Source organism: Carassius carassius, chromosome 10 (genome assembly GCF_963082965.1).
Source record: "Carassius carassius chromosome 10, fCarCar2.1, whole genome shotgun sequence".
Classification (NCBI taxonomy): domain Eukaryota; kingdom Metazoa; phylum Chordata; class Actinopteri; order Cypriniformes; family Cyprinidae; genus Carassius; species Carassius carassius.
The window spans coordinates 11,289,196-11,306,146 of record NC_081764.1 but is presented as its reverse complement, the minus strand read 5'-3'; the positions used below and the strand labels follow the sequence as shown (position 1 = coordinate 11,306,146).

The 16,951-nt window shown below is 37.3% G+C and overlaps 1 protein-coding gene across 3 annotated transcripts in view; it reads left to right on the top strand.

Annotated features, from left to right (window-relative positions):
* LOC132151785 (sodium/hydrogen exchanger 7-like) overlaps nucleotides 1-16,951 on the top strand; it is a 50,329-nt gene that overhangs the window by 30,013 nt on the left and 3,365 nt on the right. For 2 of the 3 annotated variants that reach the window (XM_059560146.1, XM_059560145.1), the window contains exons 13-16: nucleotides 3,394-3,453; nucleotides 8,733-8,796; nucleotides 10,634-10,716; nucleotides 13,326-13,431. In XM_059560146.1, coding sequence (XP_059416129.1) covers nucleotides 3,394-3,453; nucleotides 8,733-8,796; nucleotides 10,634-10,716; nucleotides 13,326-13,431 — 313 coding nt within the window. The remainder of the gene's footprint in view (nucleotides 1-3,393; nucleotides 3,454-8,732; nucleotides 8,797-10,633; nucleotides 10,717-13,325; nucleotides 13,432-16,951) is intronic. The other variant, XM_059560147.1, reaches the window with a different exon arrangement.

Sequence of the window (16,951 nt, the reverse complement as noted above, 5' to 3'; positions counted from 1 at the left end):
TGAGAAACGGCATAGTCTCTATGCTCCGCCCCTACCTTCACAACAACCCTACAGCCATAGCCGAAGCCTAAGAGGACGTTTTGCCTCCAGAGGAACGTTGGGTGATGTCAAGTGATTTTGAAACATGACATCTTCAAGCTACTCCCCTTTACCTTTACCAGTGAATATGTTCCTATTTGTTTTGTTCATATTACATTTTGAGTTGTATATACACATCATTTGAATTAAATTAATTTCACATACAGCATTCTGTCAACATCAGACAGCTGATGTTGACCAAGCTAGCGCCAACCAACGTAACCAGAGCTGCCAACTCTCAAGCATTCACCGTGAGACACACACAATTGACTCTTTTCACACGATTTCACACCACACATCAATTTTCTCACGTACAGAAAAACCACGAAGCAAAGAGGACACGGAGACCAACAGACTAGACAGAGCAGGTTAGTTATGATATAAAAAAATGGGTAAGTTATAGCTAGCTAATTATCAAACGCAGCTAAGGTTAGCCATCGCTAACATTAGCACGTTTATCGAACAGCCTTCGATACATTTCTATGTTATAACTTCCCGAAAAAAAATACACAAACATATAAAGCAAACTTCTAGCGAAATACTAACAGCATCTAACTTACCAATCCAAAAGAAATGTTGCAAGTTCGGTGTCGAACCTCATTTCTTTCAGGTCCATCAGTTTTCTCCAGCGATTGAAAGCAGTGCCGATGTTTACTCTGGTTCGGCTCCTTTTCTTATCGGATTCCGCTCTCTTCTCTGAACTGAAATGAAGTAGTGGGCTGTAGTTTCCACACGATTGACATCAGGTTAGATTACGCCCACAAGCCGTGCGAGTTATTCGTGTATTGCAGGTTGGCTGGTGGTTATGTTGCCCGCATACCGCCTCCCATGGCGGAAACTGGTATTACGACACCTGTCGGGCCGTGGCTAGTAATGCTAATGCTAATTAAGGTTGATATCTCTGCAGCACTATAACTTGACATTTTTTTAATGACATCATCGCCCTCATTTCTTCTCATTCTTTTGATGCGTGTAGGTCATTTTTTGGATATTTTTACCTCAATTTTTGCACATGGCACCTTTATCAACAGTATTTCTGTAAATGAGTTGTTTTGTCCGACAATGCCAACAAATCAGGGCGATATGGTTTTAAGTTCTTTTCAAACACCAAATAAATGGCTTTGGGTAATTGAGAGCTGATACGTAAAATGTAAAAAATAAATAATTTTTTTATAAAGTATATCAATTAATAGAACTTAAATGAATAAAGCTTATTCAAAATAAGAGTGTAGCATAAACGTAGACTATGTAATCTACATTTTGAATTCCTATTTGTGTTTTAATCAGAATGTTTAGGTTTGTCTGACATGCCAGTAAAAATTAGGAACTGAGCTGACAAAAAAACAAAACACAATGCCATTGTTTTGCAGGGTGTGGTGCATACACCTTTATACTTATAATATATGTACCACAGCATGCAAGTGCATGTGTACCAAATTTCTACAGTGGGGAAATGTAATGGTTTCAAATATTGTTTGTTTCCTGTTTCTTTCTAAAGTGCCTTTAATTTCACTCTTTATGCATAGAGTGGGGCGGTGGTTCTACAGCTGTATTGTGGACTTAATTGTTCATTTGCATGGGTTGAGTTGCAAATTTATGGTGTTGATTTGTAAAAATGTTCAGTTGTTTTGTATTGTCATTTGACCTTTTTTGTACCACAGAAGTGGTACAAAGAATCCAATCGTCTTCACTCAGTGTAAGAGCACAGCAACTTTAGTTTCATGTATATTGGCAATATAATGCATATAGGACAATAATAGGAAAATGCACTGGCAGATCAAAGAGACATTTGGGGTCTTTTTTAGTTTACATACTATAAAGCAAGAGTAACAATCCTTTGGTCACTTGGTGTATTAGTGTATTAACAGCAGTGGTTTTTCTGCCAGCTGTGCTTGGTGAGCATTTAGGGATTCCATTGCTGGCCTTTTTGTTGTTCTACTTTTCAAATAAATTTGATGGATGTAATTCTCTCTCACTCTCTAAAGGCTTTCCATTTCCATAAATGCACTACAATTGACCCCTAGACTGGCTTATGCCAGTGAGTGAGGGCTGCTCTCCAATACTCACACATACATACTATTCTTAACTCCACTCTAGTAGTCTCCTGCCTTTGGGCAACTGCAGGCTGATCAATGTGCAATTTAAATATGCAATCAGATAACTTTTTGGAATTTTTTTTGCTAAACTACTGTACATAAGTAGAGATGAGAGAAGAGGCTCATATTTACTCAGAGAAACAGATGGGATGCCACTGCTTTTATTCAAGCTGACTAGGTCACCTGAGATTAAAGAGAGGCTTTTGCATAGCTCCCTTTAAAAACTGGAATCGATGGTGTACTTTCAGGCATTTGTCAATGTAATGTCTGAGTGCTGGGGAAAAAAAGACATTAGAATGCAAGGCATTGCTACTTTCACATCCACGTTTAGTGCTGTTTTTCACAAAGGTATTCATGTGGCCATTGCAATACTTTTATTCTAATATTTCAATTTTAATTATTCAATTTTTAATTTAACATTTTAATGTAGAAAAAGTTTGTTATTGTTTTTTAGTAAACTGTGCTATGAAAATTTAGAAAAGCTTTATTATGACAGTTTAGAAATGGCCTAGACTGTGTTGATCAAGACCGAAGCCAGACAATTCTCTTCAGCATTGGTTTAGACTTTCTTCCTCTGTGTTGGCCAGTTCTGCCTTTTCTAAAACAGTCCCGGGAGGTTCCACTTTTTCTATAAACATTGAGCTCAGTGCACAGAGAGCCAATTCAGAGCAGGAATGTGAAGCACCAAACACACTTTCCCCCGGTTTCACAGACAAGGCTTAAGCCTAGTCCTAGACTAAAATGCAAGTCTGAGTTGTTTCAAATGAAAGAAACTTGTACTGATTGATCTTAAAATATATCAGTGCCTTTGTTTTGTCTCAAGATGCACACCAGTAATGTTTTTTTCTAAGGCATGTTTATAAAAATAACTTAAATGTCCTAATTGAACTATGGCCTAATCCTGGTTTAGGCTAAGCCCTGTCTATGAAACCAGGCCTTTATGTATCAGAAAAGAAATGTCTGTTTTGCAGAAAGAGTTGAAATGTCTTTTGACCTATATCATTTGATTCTTTGGAAAATGCCTAGATTTAGCCATTCCCTCACTTCTTCATGTGATGTCATATGTAGTTATCTACCAAGAAACAGAAATAACAATACACAGATACAAAGACCAATCTTTGCAGTCAGAGAAACCTCCTTTGTAGTCTTTTCTCAGTGGAAGCTGTCAGGATGTTTGATGTTTGCAGGGCTGGTCTCAAGAGTTCTGTGTTGTGCTCAGGGTTGGAGAGACCACTGCTGCGGAGAAGGAGAGGCTGCGTAGACTGTGGAATTACGTCAGGTGATGATGGACTTTGCACTCTTGTACAGGTGGTGGTGTCCTTACCTGGTAAAATGTACATTAGCAGCAGTCATTTGCGTGGGTGTTTGACACTTTAATATCTGGGCTTCTGCATTAATCAGGCACATATGTCTTATATGCTTAAGACTCTGTTGTACTCCTATCTCTACAGTATTCCTGCGAAATCTGTTCTGCTTCTGTTCCTATCCTGTTTTATTTTACAATGGTGTACTGAAATTAAAATAAAATGAAAACCATTTTTGTCACACCGGGCTGAAAATATCTATGCAAATATCTAAACAAATTCTTCTTAATGTAATATTTTTTCCCACTTGGCATTCCACATTCAACAACTTAATATTGTTGAACAACAACAGATAATATTTTTAAGCATTACACAACTCTGTAGATGTAAAAATGATTTATTTTCTAATATGCACATATTTACCCTATTAAGTGCTTAAGAATACACAACTAAGTTTAAATATATGTTTTTTGTTTGTTGCTTTGGTCTGTTTTTTCTTCAAAATAGTCCAAACACAAAGGGTGAATACAGTATATCACCCATTAAATGTAATTAAACCATCTTTTTATGTCATTGTTCCTATTATTGGATTAAGTAGTATACAGGTGCTGGTCATATAATTAGAATATCATCAAAAATTTGATTTAACTAATTCCATTCAAAAAGTTAAACTTGTATATTATATTAATTCATTACACACAGACTGATATATTTCAAATGTTTATTTCTTTCAATTTTGATGATTATAACTGACAATTAAGGAAAATCCCAAATTCAGTATCTCAGAAAATGTTTATATTGTGAAAAGGTTCAATATTGAAGACACCTGGTGCCACACTCTAATCAGCTAATTAACTCAAAACACCTGCAAAGGCCTTTAAATGGTCTCTCAGTCTAGTTCTGTAGGCTACACAATCATGGGGAAGACTGCTGACTTGACTGTTGTCCAAAAGACGACCATTGACACCTTGCACAAGGAGGGCAAGACACAAAAAGGTCATTGCAAAATAGGCTGGCTGTTCACAGAGTTCTGTGTCCAAGCACATTAATAGAGAGGCGAAGGGAAGGAAAAGATGTGGTAGAAAAAAAGTGTACAAGCAATAGGGATAACTGCACCCTGGAGAGGATTGCGAAACTAAACCCATTCAAAAATGTGGGGGAGATTCACAAAGAGTGGACTGCAGCTGGAGTCAGTGCTTCAAGAACCATTATTGAACAGAAGTATGCAAGACATGGGTTTCAGCTGTCGCATTCCTTGTGTCAAGCCACTCTTGAACAACAGACAGCGTCAGAAGCGTCTCGCTTCAAAAACGACTGGACTGCTGCTGAGTGGTCCATAGTTATATTCTCTGATGAAAGTAAATTTTGCATTTCCTTTGGAAATCATGGTCCCAGAGTCTGAAGGAAGAGAGGAGAGGCACACAATCCATGTTGCTTGAGGTCCAGTGTAAAGTTTCCACAGTCAGTGATGGTTTGCGTTGCCATGTCATCTGCTGGTGTTGGTCCACTGTGTTTTCTGAGGTCCAAGGTCAACACAGCCTAATACCAGGAAGTTTAAGAGCACTTCATGCTTCCTGCTGCTGACCAACTTTATGGAGATGCAGATTTCATTTTCCAACAGGACTTGGCACCTGCACACAGTGCCAAAGCTACCAGTACCTGGTTTAAGGACCATGGTATCCCTGTTCTTAATTGGCCAGCAAACTCGCCTGACCTTAACCCCATAGAAAATCTATGGGGTATTGGGAAGAGGAAGATCCGATATGCCAGACCCAACAATGCAGAAGCGCTGAAGGCCACTATCAGAGCAACCTGGGCTCTCATAACACCTGAGCAGTGGCACAGACTGATTGAAACTGTACCTAGCCGAATCTGTAGGGGGCGAGAACGAGTCTTTAAACCTGTGTGTATGCCTACTGTGAAATTACCACATCAAACGTGACTTGCCACATCAAACATGGATGCAGCTAAAGCCGCCGGGTTTGCTTCAGGGAAATTTTTTTTTTAAGAAGCTGGAATCCTCGACAAGACGCACGTCTGTTTCACACATCATCCATCTGCAGTGTTTATGCAGTCTGCGTGCGTTACGTATGTGGATCAGAAGCTTTCACACAGGACGCGTTTGCAGTCGGAATCCATTAACATGGGTGCGTAAAAAAAATACTGAATTTGGGATTTTCCTTAATTGTCAGACACATTTCAGTATGTGTGAAACAGGTGTAAAGTTGTTTGCACCTTGTGCAATGTGGAATTAGTTTACAGCTTTCTCAAGCAGTTTGTGATGCATTTTGGAAACAGGAGATGAGCCCCTGGTCTAATGCACCACCTGTCTTGAGAAACCCGTTCTCAAAGACTTCCTTTTAGTCATTATTGTATTTGGGTAGCACACATATTCTGAATGCCTTCGGCAGAATTCAAATGAGCCATTTTAATCTAGATTAATTCCAAGATTTCAGTGAGATTAATCTATATTAAAAAAATTAATCTATGCCCACCTCTAGTAATGAATGAATATACTATACATGTTTCACTTTATGAATGGAATTTGTTAAATAAATCAACTTTTTGATAATATTCTAATTATATGACCAGCACCTGTATATATTTTTTCTTTTTGGCCTGAAAAAAAAAAATAGTGGATGGGATTTCAGTGCAAACATTCTATTCTATTCTACTCTACTTTACTCGACTCAATTCCTGCTACTGTTCCTTAATCTAATATATTCTTCTGATGATTTTTATTTTATTTTACTCTATTTTCCTACTCAACTCCTACTATTACTGTAAAAGTTGTCTTCTCTTTTTCTGCTCTGTATAAATGAATACAGCACCCCTTCATAAGCAGTTAGCTTCCTTTTCACACTCAAATGTTTGTTCTCGGTGGTAAGTCAATGCATTTCTTCCAGGGCTGTATTTAAAACTGGTGGGAGTCACTTTGAGTGTGTGTGTGTGTGTATGTGTCTGTTTGTGTGTGTGCGTGCGCATTGTCACTTCTGTTTTCACATCGGGGTGCTAAAGGAAATCCATGCACAAAGCTCACTGGCAAAGACTTGACACCCTCCTGGCTTAAAACTGCAGATGAGAAATGCCAAGCCATCAAAAGAAACAAAATTATTCTTTCTAAATAAATTAGCTTCCTCTTATACCTGCATTCAAAACAATCTGTTGCCCTTGGCTTGCTTGGCTTCAATACATCAGCAACCGCAAACACCGGCTGACAGCAAGAGCTGCTCTGTCCGTCTTACAGGAAATGTTCAATATCTGCCACACTGATATGCTTTTTGCACAGGTGTGTACATACTGTGTAGACTGTGGTTAGGAGTGATGCTTTGTACTCTTCCTTAATCTTTGCTTTGTTTTTTTTTGTCATAACTGGCTCCTCTGAGCTTCATGTGACCTTTCAATGTAGCCCACTCTCCTGCTACAGACCGAGACATTACAGTAGCCTTAAATGTTATATTACTTAAGATATTCTTCGATTTCCTTGTATTTCATTTTATTTCCTGTTTTGTTTTGTCTATTGCTTTTTATCCTCTAAATCCCTCCATTTGTATCCCTTTCCAACTTGCAAGTCTTTAGCACAATAAAATAAATAAAGGTCATTAGCTTCACAATTTTTCTTCAATCAAGTTCAAGCCCCTTCCTTCCCCACTGTTTCCCCTTTCCCAGTTTAACTTGTGTGTCAGCAAATCTTCCCTGATCTGTAAACCAGAGCTGGGTTCCTGTTTGGACAGCTTGGGCAACCTTTCTGTAAACCACTGTTTTACAGACAGTTCTCCCCAGCTTGTTAAGACACCCTGTCTGTCACCCAGAAATGCAGCACTGGTATTAGCAGAAGTATATTAACCTCCGATTTGTAAATTCAAAACACAATACATAAATATACAAGTAAGCATAAATATTTCCCTGAATGCTCACACAAATGCATCTTACATAAATGTAAAATGTTTGCACAAATATGTATATATCAAGTTCTTGAATTATTTTCCATCACACCTTTATGAATGATTTTATATGTATTTACATAGTTGAATCTCAATAGTCTTTTTAAAAAAAGAGATTTCTATCTTTACCTGTCAGGAAGGTCCCAAAAATACCGCACACAAATTTAAAGCAGTCCACGCACGTGTGACTCTTTGCAAATGTAGATTCAACGATCTGTAAATACATGTAACATCATTCATAAATGTGTGACGGAAATTAATTCAAGAACTTGATATATGCTTATTTGTGTAAGCATTTAAATTTATTTAGATAAGATGCATTTGTGTGAGCATTTGGGAAATATTTAAGCTTTTATTCGTTTATTTATTAATTGTGTTTTGAATTTTGTTGTGCTTTAATGAATTTTGTTTTGTAAGCGTATTATTTTTTAGGCTGATCTGGCTCCATAGATATGTCGGGTTCATTTACACAGGAAAATACTCTTTCATAAAGGGAACAACCACACACTTTAGGGATGAACTGATATTAAAATCATGTCAAGTTATTTGCCGATAAGCAAATAATTATTATCATGTTATGGCCAATAACCAATATTATAAATAATATCATAGTATTTATTTATATTTTTTAATCCGCTTTTATTTTCATATTTTTATTTATTTAATATTCGTAATTTTTAGTTTTTTAGCTTTATTTTCAGTTTTAGTAGTTTGAGAACTTTAGCTTAAAAATTTTAAATGTTAGTTTTTTCATCTTATATTTATAATTTGTTTTATTTAAGCTTTATTATTTTATTTGAGCTTAGTTAAAAATAATAACACTATAAACAAAATAGTCTTATATTATACTAATATAAGAAAAAGACAAATAAAAACTAAAATCAGTCATGAAGTCTATTCACACTCGTAGTGTATTGCGAAAATCATTTTGATTTTACATGCTATTTCGTGGCAGTTTTATTTAAATAAGATGTTAAAAACTAAGTGTCCTAGAAGTTTTGGCCTGTGACCAGCTGTAGAATGAGTGGAATTGCCTATAGACTTTAAGATTTATTTATGTAACAACTTCTCAGTGGAAACCTTGCCTTGCTTCAAAAGGCATGTTGTGTGAAATGATATCATAACATGATCAATATAGCTCAGCTTGAGTCTATTCCGCCTGTTTATCTTTTCTTCTTCCTGCTGCTGTTTGTGGGCTTTGCTAAAAGGTCACTGTATGCACCGTATGTGGCTGTATATGCACTGTGGGTTAAAAGCTGATGTTACAGATGCACACAGGCAGACTGAAGTGCAGTTTCTCTCTCTTTCAGAGTTGGAGTTGACCCTGATCAAGATCTCCAGCCATGTGGGGACAGCTTCCAGGTCCTTCAGGGAGTAAGTTATGTTTCTGTCCTCCCTTTTGCTGCAGACATGAGTGATGCTTTTGCACTGACAGTTATCACTAACTTTTCTTTTGGAGATCTAATATTTAACTGCTGCTACATCATCCTGTTCCTTTTGCACTTGAGACTCATATGACTGACCACGAGTGGACAAATGTACTTTTTGGTAAATACAGTAGGTTTATAAATGTAAAAAGGTAGAATAATCAGTCTGGGCCAGATTCACAAAAGTCTCCCTAAAGGGATAGTTCACCCAAAAATGAAAATTCTGTCCCCTGTATGACTTACTTTTTTTCTGTGGAACATACTTGTGAGTAAATAATGAGAGAATCTTTGTAAGAATGTTCCCTACAGTAAGTTTAGTTCTTGAAAAAAATCTTTGTAAGTTCCCAAACATTATTTTTCCCAAAATAAAAAAAATAGCATCTCACACTCAAGTTGTTCCAAACTTGTATTCGTTTCTTTTAAACCAAACAGGAAGTCATCGACTTTCATTGGATCCCCCCCCCCCCCCCCCCCCCCATACTATGGAAATCAGTGGCTACCAGCAACTATCTGGTTGCTCACATTCTTCAAAAGATCTTCTTTTGTGTTCATCTGAAAAAACCAATTCATACAGTTTTGGAAAAAGATAAGGGGGATTAAAATGATGACAGAATGTTAATTTTTGGGTCTCTTTAAGAATACAATAAATTCAAAAAAGAAGACCTATTTGTTGTCCACTGTAAATTATTATTCACCATTACTGTCAGATAGTAATGTTTGGAACAAGCCAGGATATTCATTAAATACCCTTTTGAAAGTAAAACAAGTATGAGGCTATTGTAGCTTTAACATTTTATTTACAGTGATTTTTAAAAAATAATTCATGAGTTTAAAATACATTAAAATATGAGGACTGCAAATTATACAATATATAGCTAGAAAACTAGAAGAAAATAATTTAGAAGAATATTATTAAGATTAAGATTAAGAATGTTTCTAATCCAGACCCTGATTTGTTAAAATGAAAATCTTTTGACACTGTATGTCTTTGCCACACATCTTATTAACAGTGGACCTTACTATAGTATTAACAATAAAGAAATGTGGCAAGCTTAGGGAAGGCTGAGGTATGTGTTACTGTGAGCTTGTTTGTGAAGGCGATAATCTGTAATCTTTTTAAATGCAGTGAAGCTGAAGATGAAGCTGAACTCATGAGATTAGATGAACTGGGATAATTGTACTGGCCGTTGGAAGAATAGAGCAAGACCTAAGGGATAAATATGGATGAATTTTGAGTGTGTATTTATGATAAACTGATAAGTATCAGGTTTCCATTCCACCCATTCAAAAGTTTGCAGGCCATTTCTCCATGTGGTCTGGTGTTATGTGGCCAGTAGTGGATTAACGTTTGATGACACTAGAGGTGCAAAAAGTACACACGTCACATTTCAAATAATATACTATAATATAATGAATCTTTATAAAAAAAAAAAATTAAAAATACGTTTAAGCTTTTATTAACAAAAGGGTTAACTTTTGAGCTAACATTTAAAGAATCAGGTTTTGACAAACCAGAAATGGAAAAACAGATTGTCAACCTCCAAATGTTAACTCTATTACAACATGAATTGTTGATTGCTGTACGATACTGAGTGATGTTCAATGATGAACATAAAACAATATATCTTTTCATTTATTTACTTGTCTGTCACAATAATTAGTTGTGATTTGAATTGTCATATTCAATAATTGCTAAAGCTACAGTATATAATACATATATGTGTAAAAGTTTGCTTAACCCTGCTGTAGATTAAACAAATCATACTTCCTCTTTCTCTCCTCAGGATGGAACCCAGTCAGAAGGACAGAGCAAGACCAAGCAAGAGAGCGCCTGGCTCTTTAGACTCTGGTATACTTTTGACCACAAGTATCCTTTTCAGCATGCCATTCAAAACAACACACACTTGCACACCTTTGTGGTCTTGTCATTAGGAACTCGAGCACGGTTGTGCATTACTTCTCTTTCACTATTCTCTTCTCTGCTCTTCCGTGAGCCTAGCCAGTGAGATTACTGTTGCTCCATGCAAATGACTAGGAAAAAACAAAAGAGAGACACATATTGATGAAACTCGCTGAAGCGGATCTGGATGAATATGAATGAGGACTGAGAATGAGGAAGGGATGAATAATTTTCATCCACGATTTCATAGGGTAGCTGTTTTTGATCAGTGTTGGTGTTCCTCTGAGGCCTTAAAACTGTGCCTCTAAACCCTCGAACTGACAAGCCTCACCAAACTCACCAGCTCCTCCAAAAAAAAAAGCTCCAGTCTGAACTCCGCACCTCAATATGAATTGCTGGAAATGTCATTACAGACATTCTTTATACGAAAAGTCAAATGAAATGTCTGCAGTCCATTTTCTCACAAAGCCTTCAGGTCCTGAATGAAGCAATCAATGATTCTTGAGCTTTCAGTGGGGCCCATCCACTGCAATTATTTTGTGCTGAGAGGATTAATGTACCTTTCAGTGAGATGGTGGTGGGTGGTGAGAGGAACAGCAGAAAAGCAAATAAAGAACAGAATAGTAAAGAAAGGGGTTTTATTTAGCACACGGTTGCTAGAAATAATGCTTAAAGGTGAAAGTAGCACACACACATTTTCTCACACACTTCTCAATCCGCTTCCTGCACAGCTGTGACTAGCCAGCTCCACATGTGGTGACTCCGAGGTCCTCGGAGCTTATGTCAGATGTTTATTAGGAATCTTAGTTTGTGATTTTCTCTTAGCCACAGCCATTTCACAACAACCTAACCAACAATGCTCGGTTCCTTTTTCAGAGTGTGTCTGTGTGCTTTCCAAAAGGCCAGTGCTATTGGATTGGCCAGCCGCCGGTTTTATTTCTCTTTGGGGACATGTCCATGCAATTGGAAATACTAAAAAAAAAATTCAGTCTATATATGGCAATCTCTCCCTACCTCTGTAGGGGACAACCAATTCATACCCCACTCAAAGATATTATACAGTTCCAAATCCATCACGGGGTGTTCTTGGTTTCAAACCACTGACCCTTTACTGCCGCCTTCTCTGTTTTTAACACCCGGCTGTCAAAAATAAAAAACCTGAGTATTGCTGCCAAATGCATACTAGCTGTCCTGCTAAGATCTGTGCGCGCTGGACTCTGAGTGAACTATGATCTGTTTACTCCTGATTATGATTCTGAGACTCAATCATATCTTACAGAGCGCTTGCCTGTGCCATGCTGAATTTTGTAACTTCCATTATAAGCAATGCTACTTTTGAATGGTTTGAATTGGCTGGTTGTTTTGAAATGTTTGACTTGGATGAATGTCGGAAGTCTTGCAGACATTATTGATTTGTGCCTGTTATGATTTAACTAGTTTAGCCCCCTCATGGGCCCCTATCACACACCCAGCGCAAAGCTTTGCAAGGCACTGCGCAAGTGTTTTTGCTAGTTTCAGCCCTACGCAGTTCTCATTTTCCCAGCCTGCACCACGTTATTTAAATAGCAAATGCATTTTGCGCCCATTTGTGCGCCCATGGGCATGCTGGTCTAAAAAAGAGGTGTGTTCAGGCGCATTGTATTTTGAGGAATTGAAAATAGACTGCGTCATAGACCAACTCAAACCTAGTCTAAAGTCAATGGCGCAATATTTTTGTTATTTAAAGAGTGCGTTAGTATAAAATGCATCTCTGGGCAGGTCCACAATGTGCGTGCACCTTGCTTATTACACATAGGGATGCGCAGCAGCACACAAACATTTTTAAATATGTAACAATAAAAGATTAAAATGTAAAAGATTACTATTGCGTAGGCTACATGAATATCGAAATGCCTACATGTCATAATGGATAGCCATTACATATGTCAGAATTAGGCTACCTAGTATTTGCTCCATGCAAGAGCAGCTCTGTTTCCTTTCTGATTCTGCCGTGTAAATAACAAATCCGGCATGGCATGAGCGAACCTGCCTCTCAAAGGGAATAGGAGATGACACTCTGATTGGTTTATTGCACGTTACGCCCAAAAAACACCCATTACTCATAAGAGAATAGGATCCATTTAGACCATGTGTTTGGGCACACCGACCATTTTCCCGTTGTTAAACTAGCAAAAGTGAATTCGGATACGCTCTGAGTGCACCTGCCCATGATGTTCAAAACCAATTTGTGTGAATACATTTGTGTGGATCACAAAAAAGATTAAGCTGCTCTTTTTGTGTACAATGAAAACTTATGGGTCTACGAAAGTAATCCAGTGTGCTATTTTAGGAATTGGTAAAGAATGATAAGGTACGATTAGCTAATGTGAATACTTTACAAGCTACTGCTGCAAGAAGTTGACTTTACCATACCTGTGTGTTTTTTTTTAGTTTTGGAATTGTACATAATGTAGTAAGAATTTTCTACAGTCAACCATTGTCCAGTAGCTCTATGGCTTCATGTGACAGTACAGATCTCTGGTTCACGTCTGCTTGACATTTGACACTTTTAGTTTTTCCCCTTAACACAAGTACAGTTACTTGAAGCCTATCCTGACCCATAGCGGCCCCCCTTTGACCTCCACTCTGCCGGCCTGCTGCGGTCCGCTGGCTCGATGTCTGACCAGCCCCCAGGCCTATGAGGTAAGAACACATGTGCACACTCACAGTTATTAAACTGTTAAACCCTTAATTTACTCTATTTATTAAAAATACATATAAACAAAACACTATACACTACCTAAGATCTAAATTGATAGATTTTGGAATTAACCAGTGCTGATATTCTCAAAATGGCCCATTATTGTCCGTATATTTGGTCACCTTGTTTCTAAGGAAGTAGCTTCTGAGTTTCTCAACAGCACACTTTGGTTTCCATAGCTTTCATTCTAGTGTTGTTGCTGCTTTGTGAAATCCTGTTTTGAAAAGAAAAAGGCAGACACACACACAACAGCTAGGCCTTTTAGACTGGACACAGACCTGAAGGCCCTGTCACAAAAGAGCCTTTCATGATGCCACTCTGATAATGGTGAGCTCGAGAGGCATTGCAGTATCTCAAGCATGGAGAACACCGTTATTCACAGCGGTCACAGCCCCATTCACTTCTGCAAATTCCCCTATTCATCACACCGTTCATACTGTTGCTCAGGCTGCTTGGCTGTGCTCACAGACGTCTTACAGGCTTAAATTGTACTGTTGGGTCACAATGAGCTATATGTCCTGCAGAACTGCTTGACCCACCATTCTCCCACGTCACACAAGAGGATGGTATAGTGTGAAAACCAGAGTTTTTGCAGACCCATAATGAAAGTAGTTCTTACCTCAGAATATGAGTCATGATGTTTGTTACATACATCCTTTTAAACTGGGTCAGTTCATCTAAATACCCCAGTTTGTCTGTCTGTATACATTCTTTTCCTGTCTTGATTGTTCTCTCTAGGCCCTCTTTTAAACGTGTCATGTATATCGGAGTTCACCGTCTCTGGTTTTTTCTTTGAATAGCATTTTCTTGTTTTGCTTTTCATCTTTTTATTTCAACCCAGCTCTCCCTTTCTGCTCTGCAATCTATTTGTCATTTCCAGATTCACTTCCTCTGTTAGTTTTATTAGTCACTTGCGTAATTATGGGATAATGTACTAATAGCCAGTCATTGCTGCAAAATGTGCAACACTTATTTTACTTCTAGTCCAGTATTTTTTAAGCATAGAGTGATTTTTACTTTTTTTTTTTTTTTGGCTTCTTATGGAGCAGTTTTCTGTGGAAAAACAATCATACACACAATAACAGGTCTTATTATTCCTGCGTATCTTAAAAAGTCTTAATTTGCCCTTGCACAAATTAAGGCCTTAAAAAGGCTTTAATTGTTCCAATATTATTATACCTTTATTTAACCAGGAGGTCCCATTGAGATTCAGAATCTCTTTTACAAGAGAGACCTGGCCAAGGTAGCAGCCAAAGCACACAAAATGCATACATAAACACCAAAATACATTTTCACGTACAAAGAGGAAGTACAAAATGTTAAAAATAAAAATATAAAAACACAATGAGACTCTCAAGAAAAACAAGAACATGTCTCCATCACAACACTCTTTACAGTAGTTTTAAATTCATTTATGGACATAAGGGTTTCTAACTTTAGCTCTTTTTGTAGATTATTCCACCCCCAAGGTGCTAAATAAGAAAAAGCAGTTTTTCCCAATTCGGTTTTAACTCGTGGCACCTTAAAAAGCAACCACTTTGAGGAGCGTAGCTGATAGGTACCAGAGCAAACAGAGAGGAGGTTACAGAGGTACAGTGGAAATTTGCCAAGTATAGCTTTATAAATAAAGATATACCAGTGCTGTTGTCTACGAATTTTAAGTGATGTCCAACCAACTAAATCATAAAGAATGCAGTGATGGGTAAGGGACTTTGTATTTGTTATAAATCGAAGTGATGCATGGTAAACTGAATCAACATGACGCAGGATGGAAAATGCAGCATGCATGTACAATATATCTCCATAATCAATTACAGGCAGAAAAGTAGCTTCCACAAGTTTCTTCTTAGCACTAAAAGTAAAGCAAGATTTATTTCTGTAATAGAAGCCGAGCTTAACTTTAAGTTTCTTAACTAAAGCAGTAATATGTTCATTGAAGGAAAGCTTATCATCTATCCATATCCCCAAGTACTTGTATGAAGACACTCTCTCAATTGAGTTCCCATCTAATGAAAAAAGGCTACAATTGTCGAGTAGCTGTGCTCTAGCTTTAGAGAAGACCATAAACTTTGTTTTCTGTGTATTTAAAACCAGTTTTAAACTCAATAATGTGTATTGCAGTGTCTGAAATGCAGTCTGAAGTTCCTGCACTGCTACTGAAATGGTGGAAGCCTGGGTGTAAACCACTGTATCATCAGCATATAAATGTAATTTGGCTTGAATATCTCTATCCAAATCATTTATAAAAATTGAAAACAAAATGGGTCCTAAGATTGATCCTTGAGGGACACCTTTAGTTATTTCAAGAAAATCAGATTTACATCCTTCAGCATAAACACATTGAGTACGATCTACCAAATAATTCTGGAACCATGCAACAGCCTTCTCACTTAAACCAACTGAACGTAGTTTGGTCAATAACAATCCATGATCAACTGAATCAAATGCCTTAGACAGATCAACAAATAATGCAGCAGAATGTTGCTTCTTATCTAAGGCCCCAATAATATCATTTGTCACTAATGTAGCAGCAGTGATAGTGCTATGGCCACTTCTGAACCCTGACTGAAAATTATTTAAAATATTTTTGTCAGTCAAATACTGTTTTAACTGTACATTAACAAATGATTCCAAGATCTTTGACAAAACAGAAAGTTTTGATATTGGACGGTAATTATTCAATTCTGATGGGTCTCCACCTTTATGTAAAGGGAGAACATAGGCTGCTTTCCAGCTTTTAGGAATGGAGTTAGAAAGAAGACTCAAATTAAAAATATGCGCTATGGGCTCAGCAATAATATCAGCTGCCACTTTTAACAGAAAGGGATCCAGATTATCTGTACCTGCTGACTTTTTGTGATCAATATCTCTGAGGGCTTTTTGAACTTCTGAAACTGAAATCGGTTTAAAATTAAACAATTCCCGATTTTCATTTTCAGATGCTGACATGGCAGGACATGGGACAGATTTATTTGCGGTTTGATTAAATATGAATCCAGCCTGAATAAAGTGTTTATTAAACTGATTGACTATGACTGCTTTGTCTTTTACTTCATCTGACCCAATAAGAATCTGTTCTGGAAGGTTTGAGGTCACACGTGCACCCGACAAAGATTTAATTGATTTCCAAAACTTTAAAGGATTGTTTAAGTTTTCTGTGGTTGACTGCAAATAAAACTCAGATTTGGACTTTCTAATCATCAAAGTACACTTGTTTCTTACAGTTCTAAATGCAGTCCAATCAGCAGAAGAGTCGGAAAATCTGGCTTGTGCCCACATTTTATTTCTTAAACATATTAGCTCTGATAGGCTGTCTGAAAACCAATGATTGTCCTTACCACTGATCCTAAACTTTTTGATTGGTACATATTTATTTACAATGGAAATAAAATTTGAATGAAAAAAATCCCATGCCATTTCAGCATCCGAAAACAAAGACACCCTGTTGAGTTCACTATGATA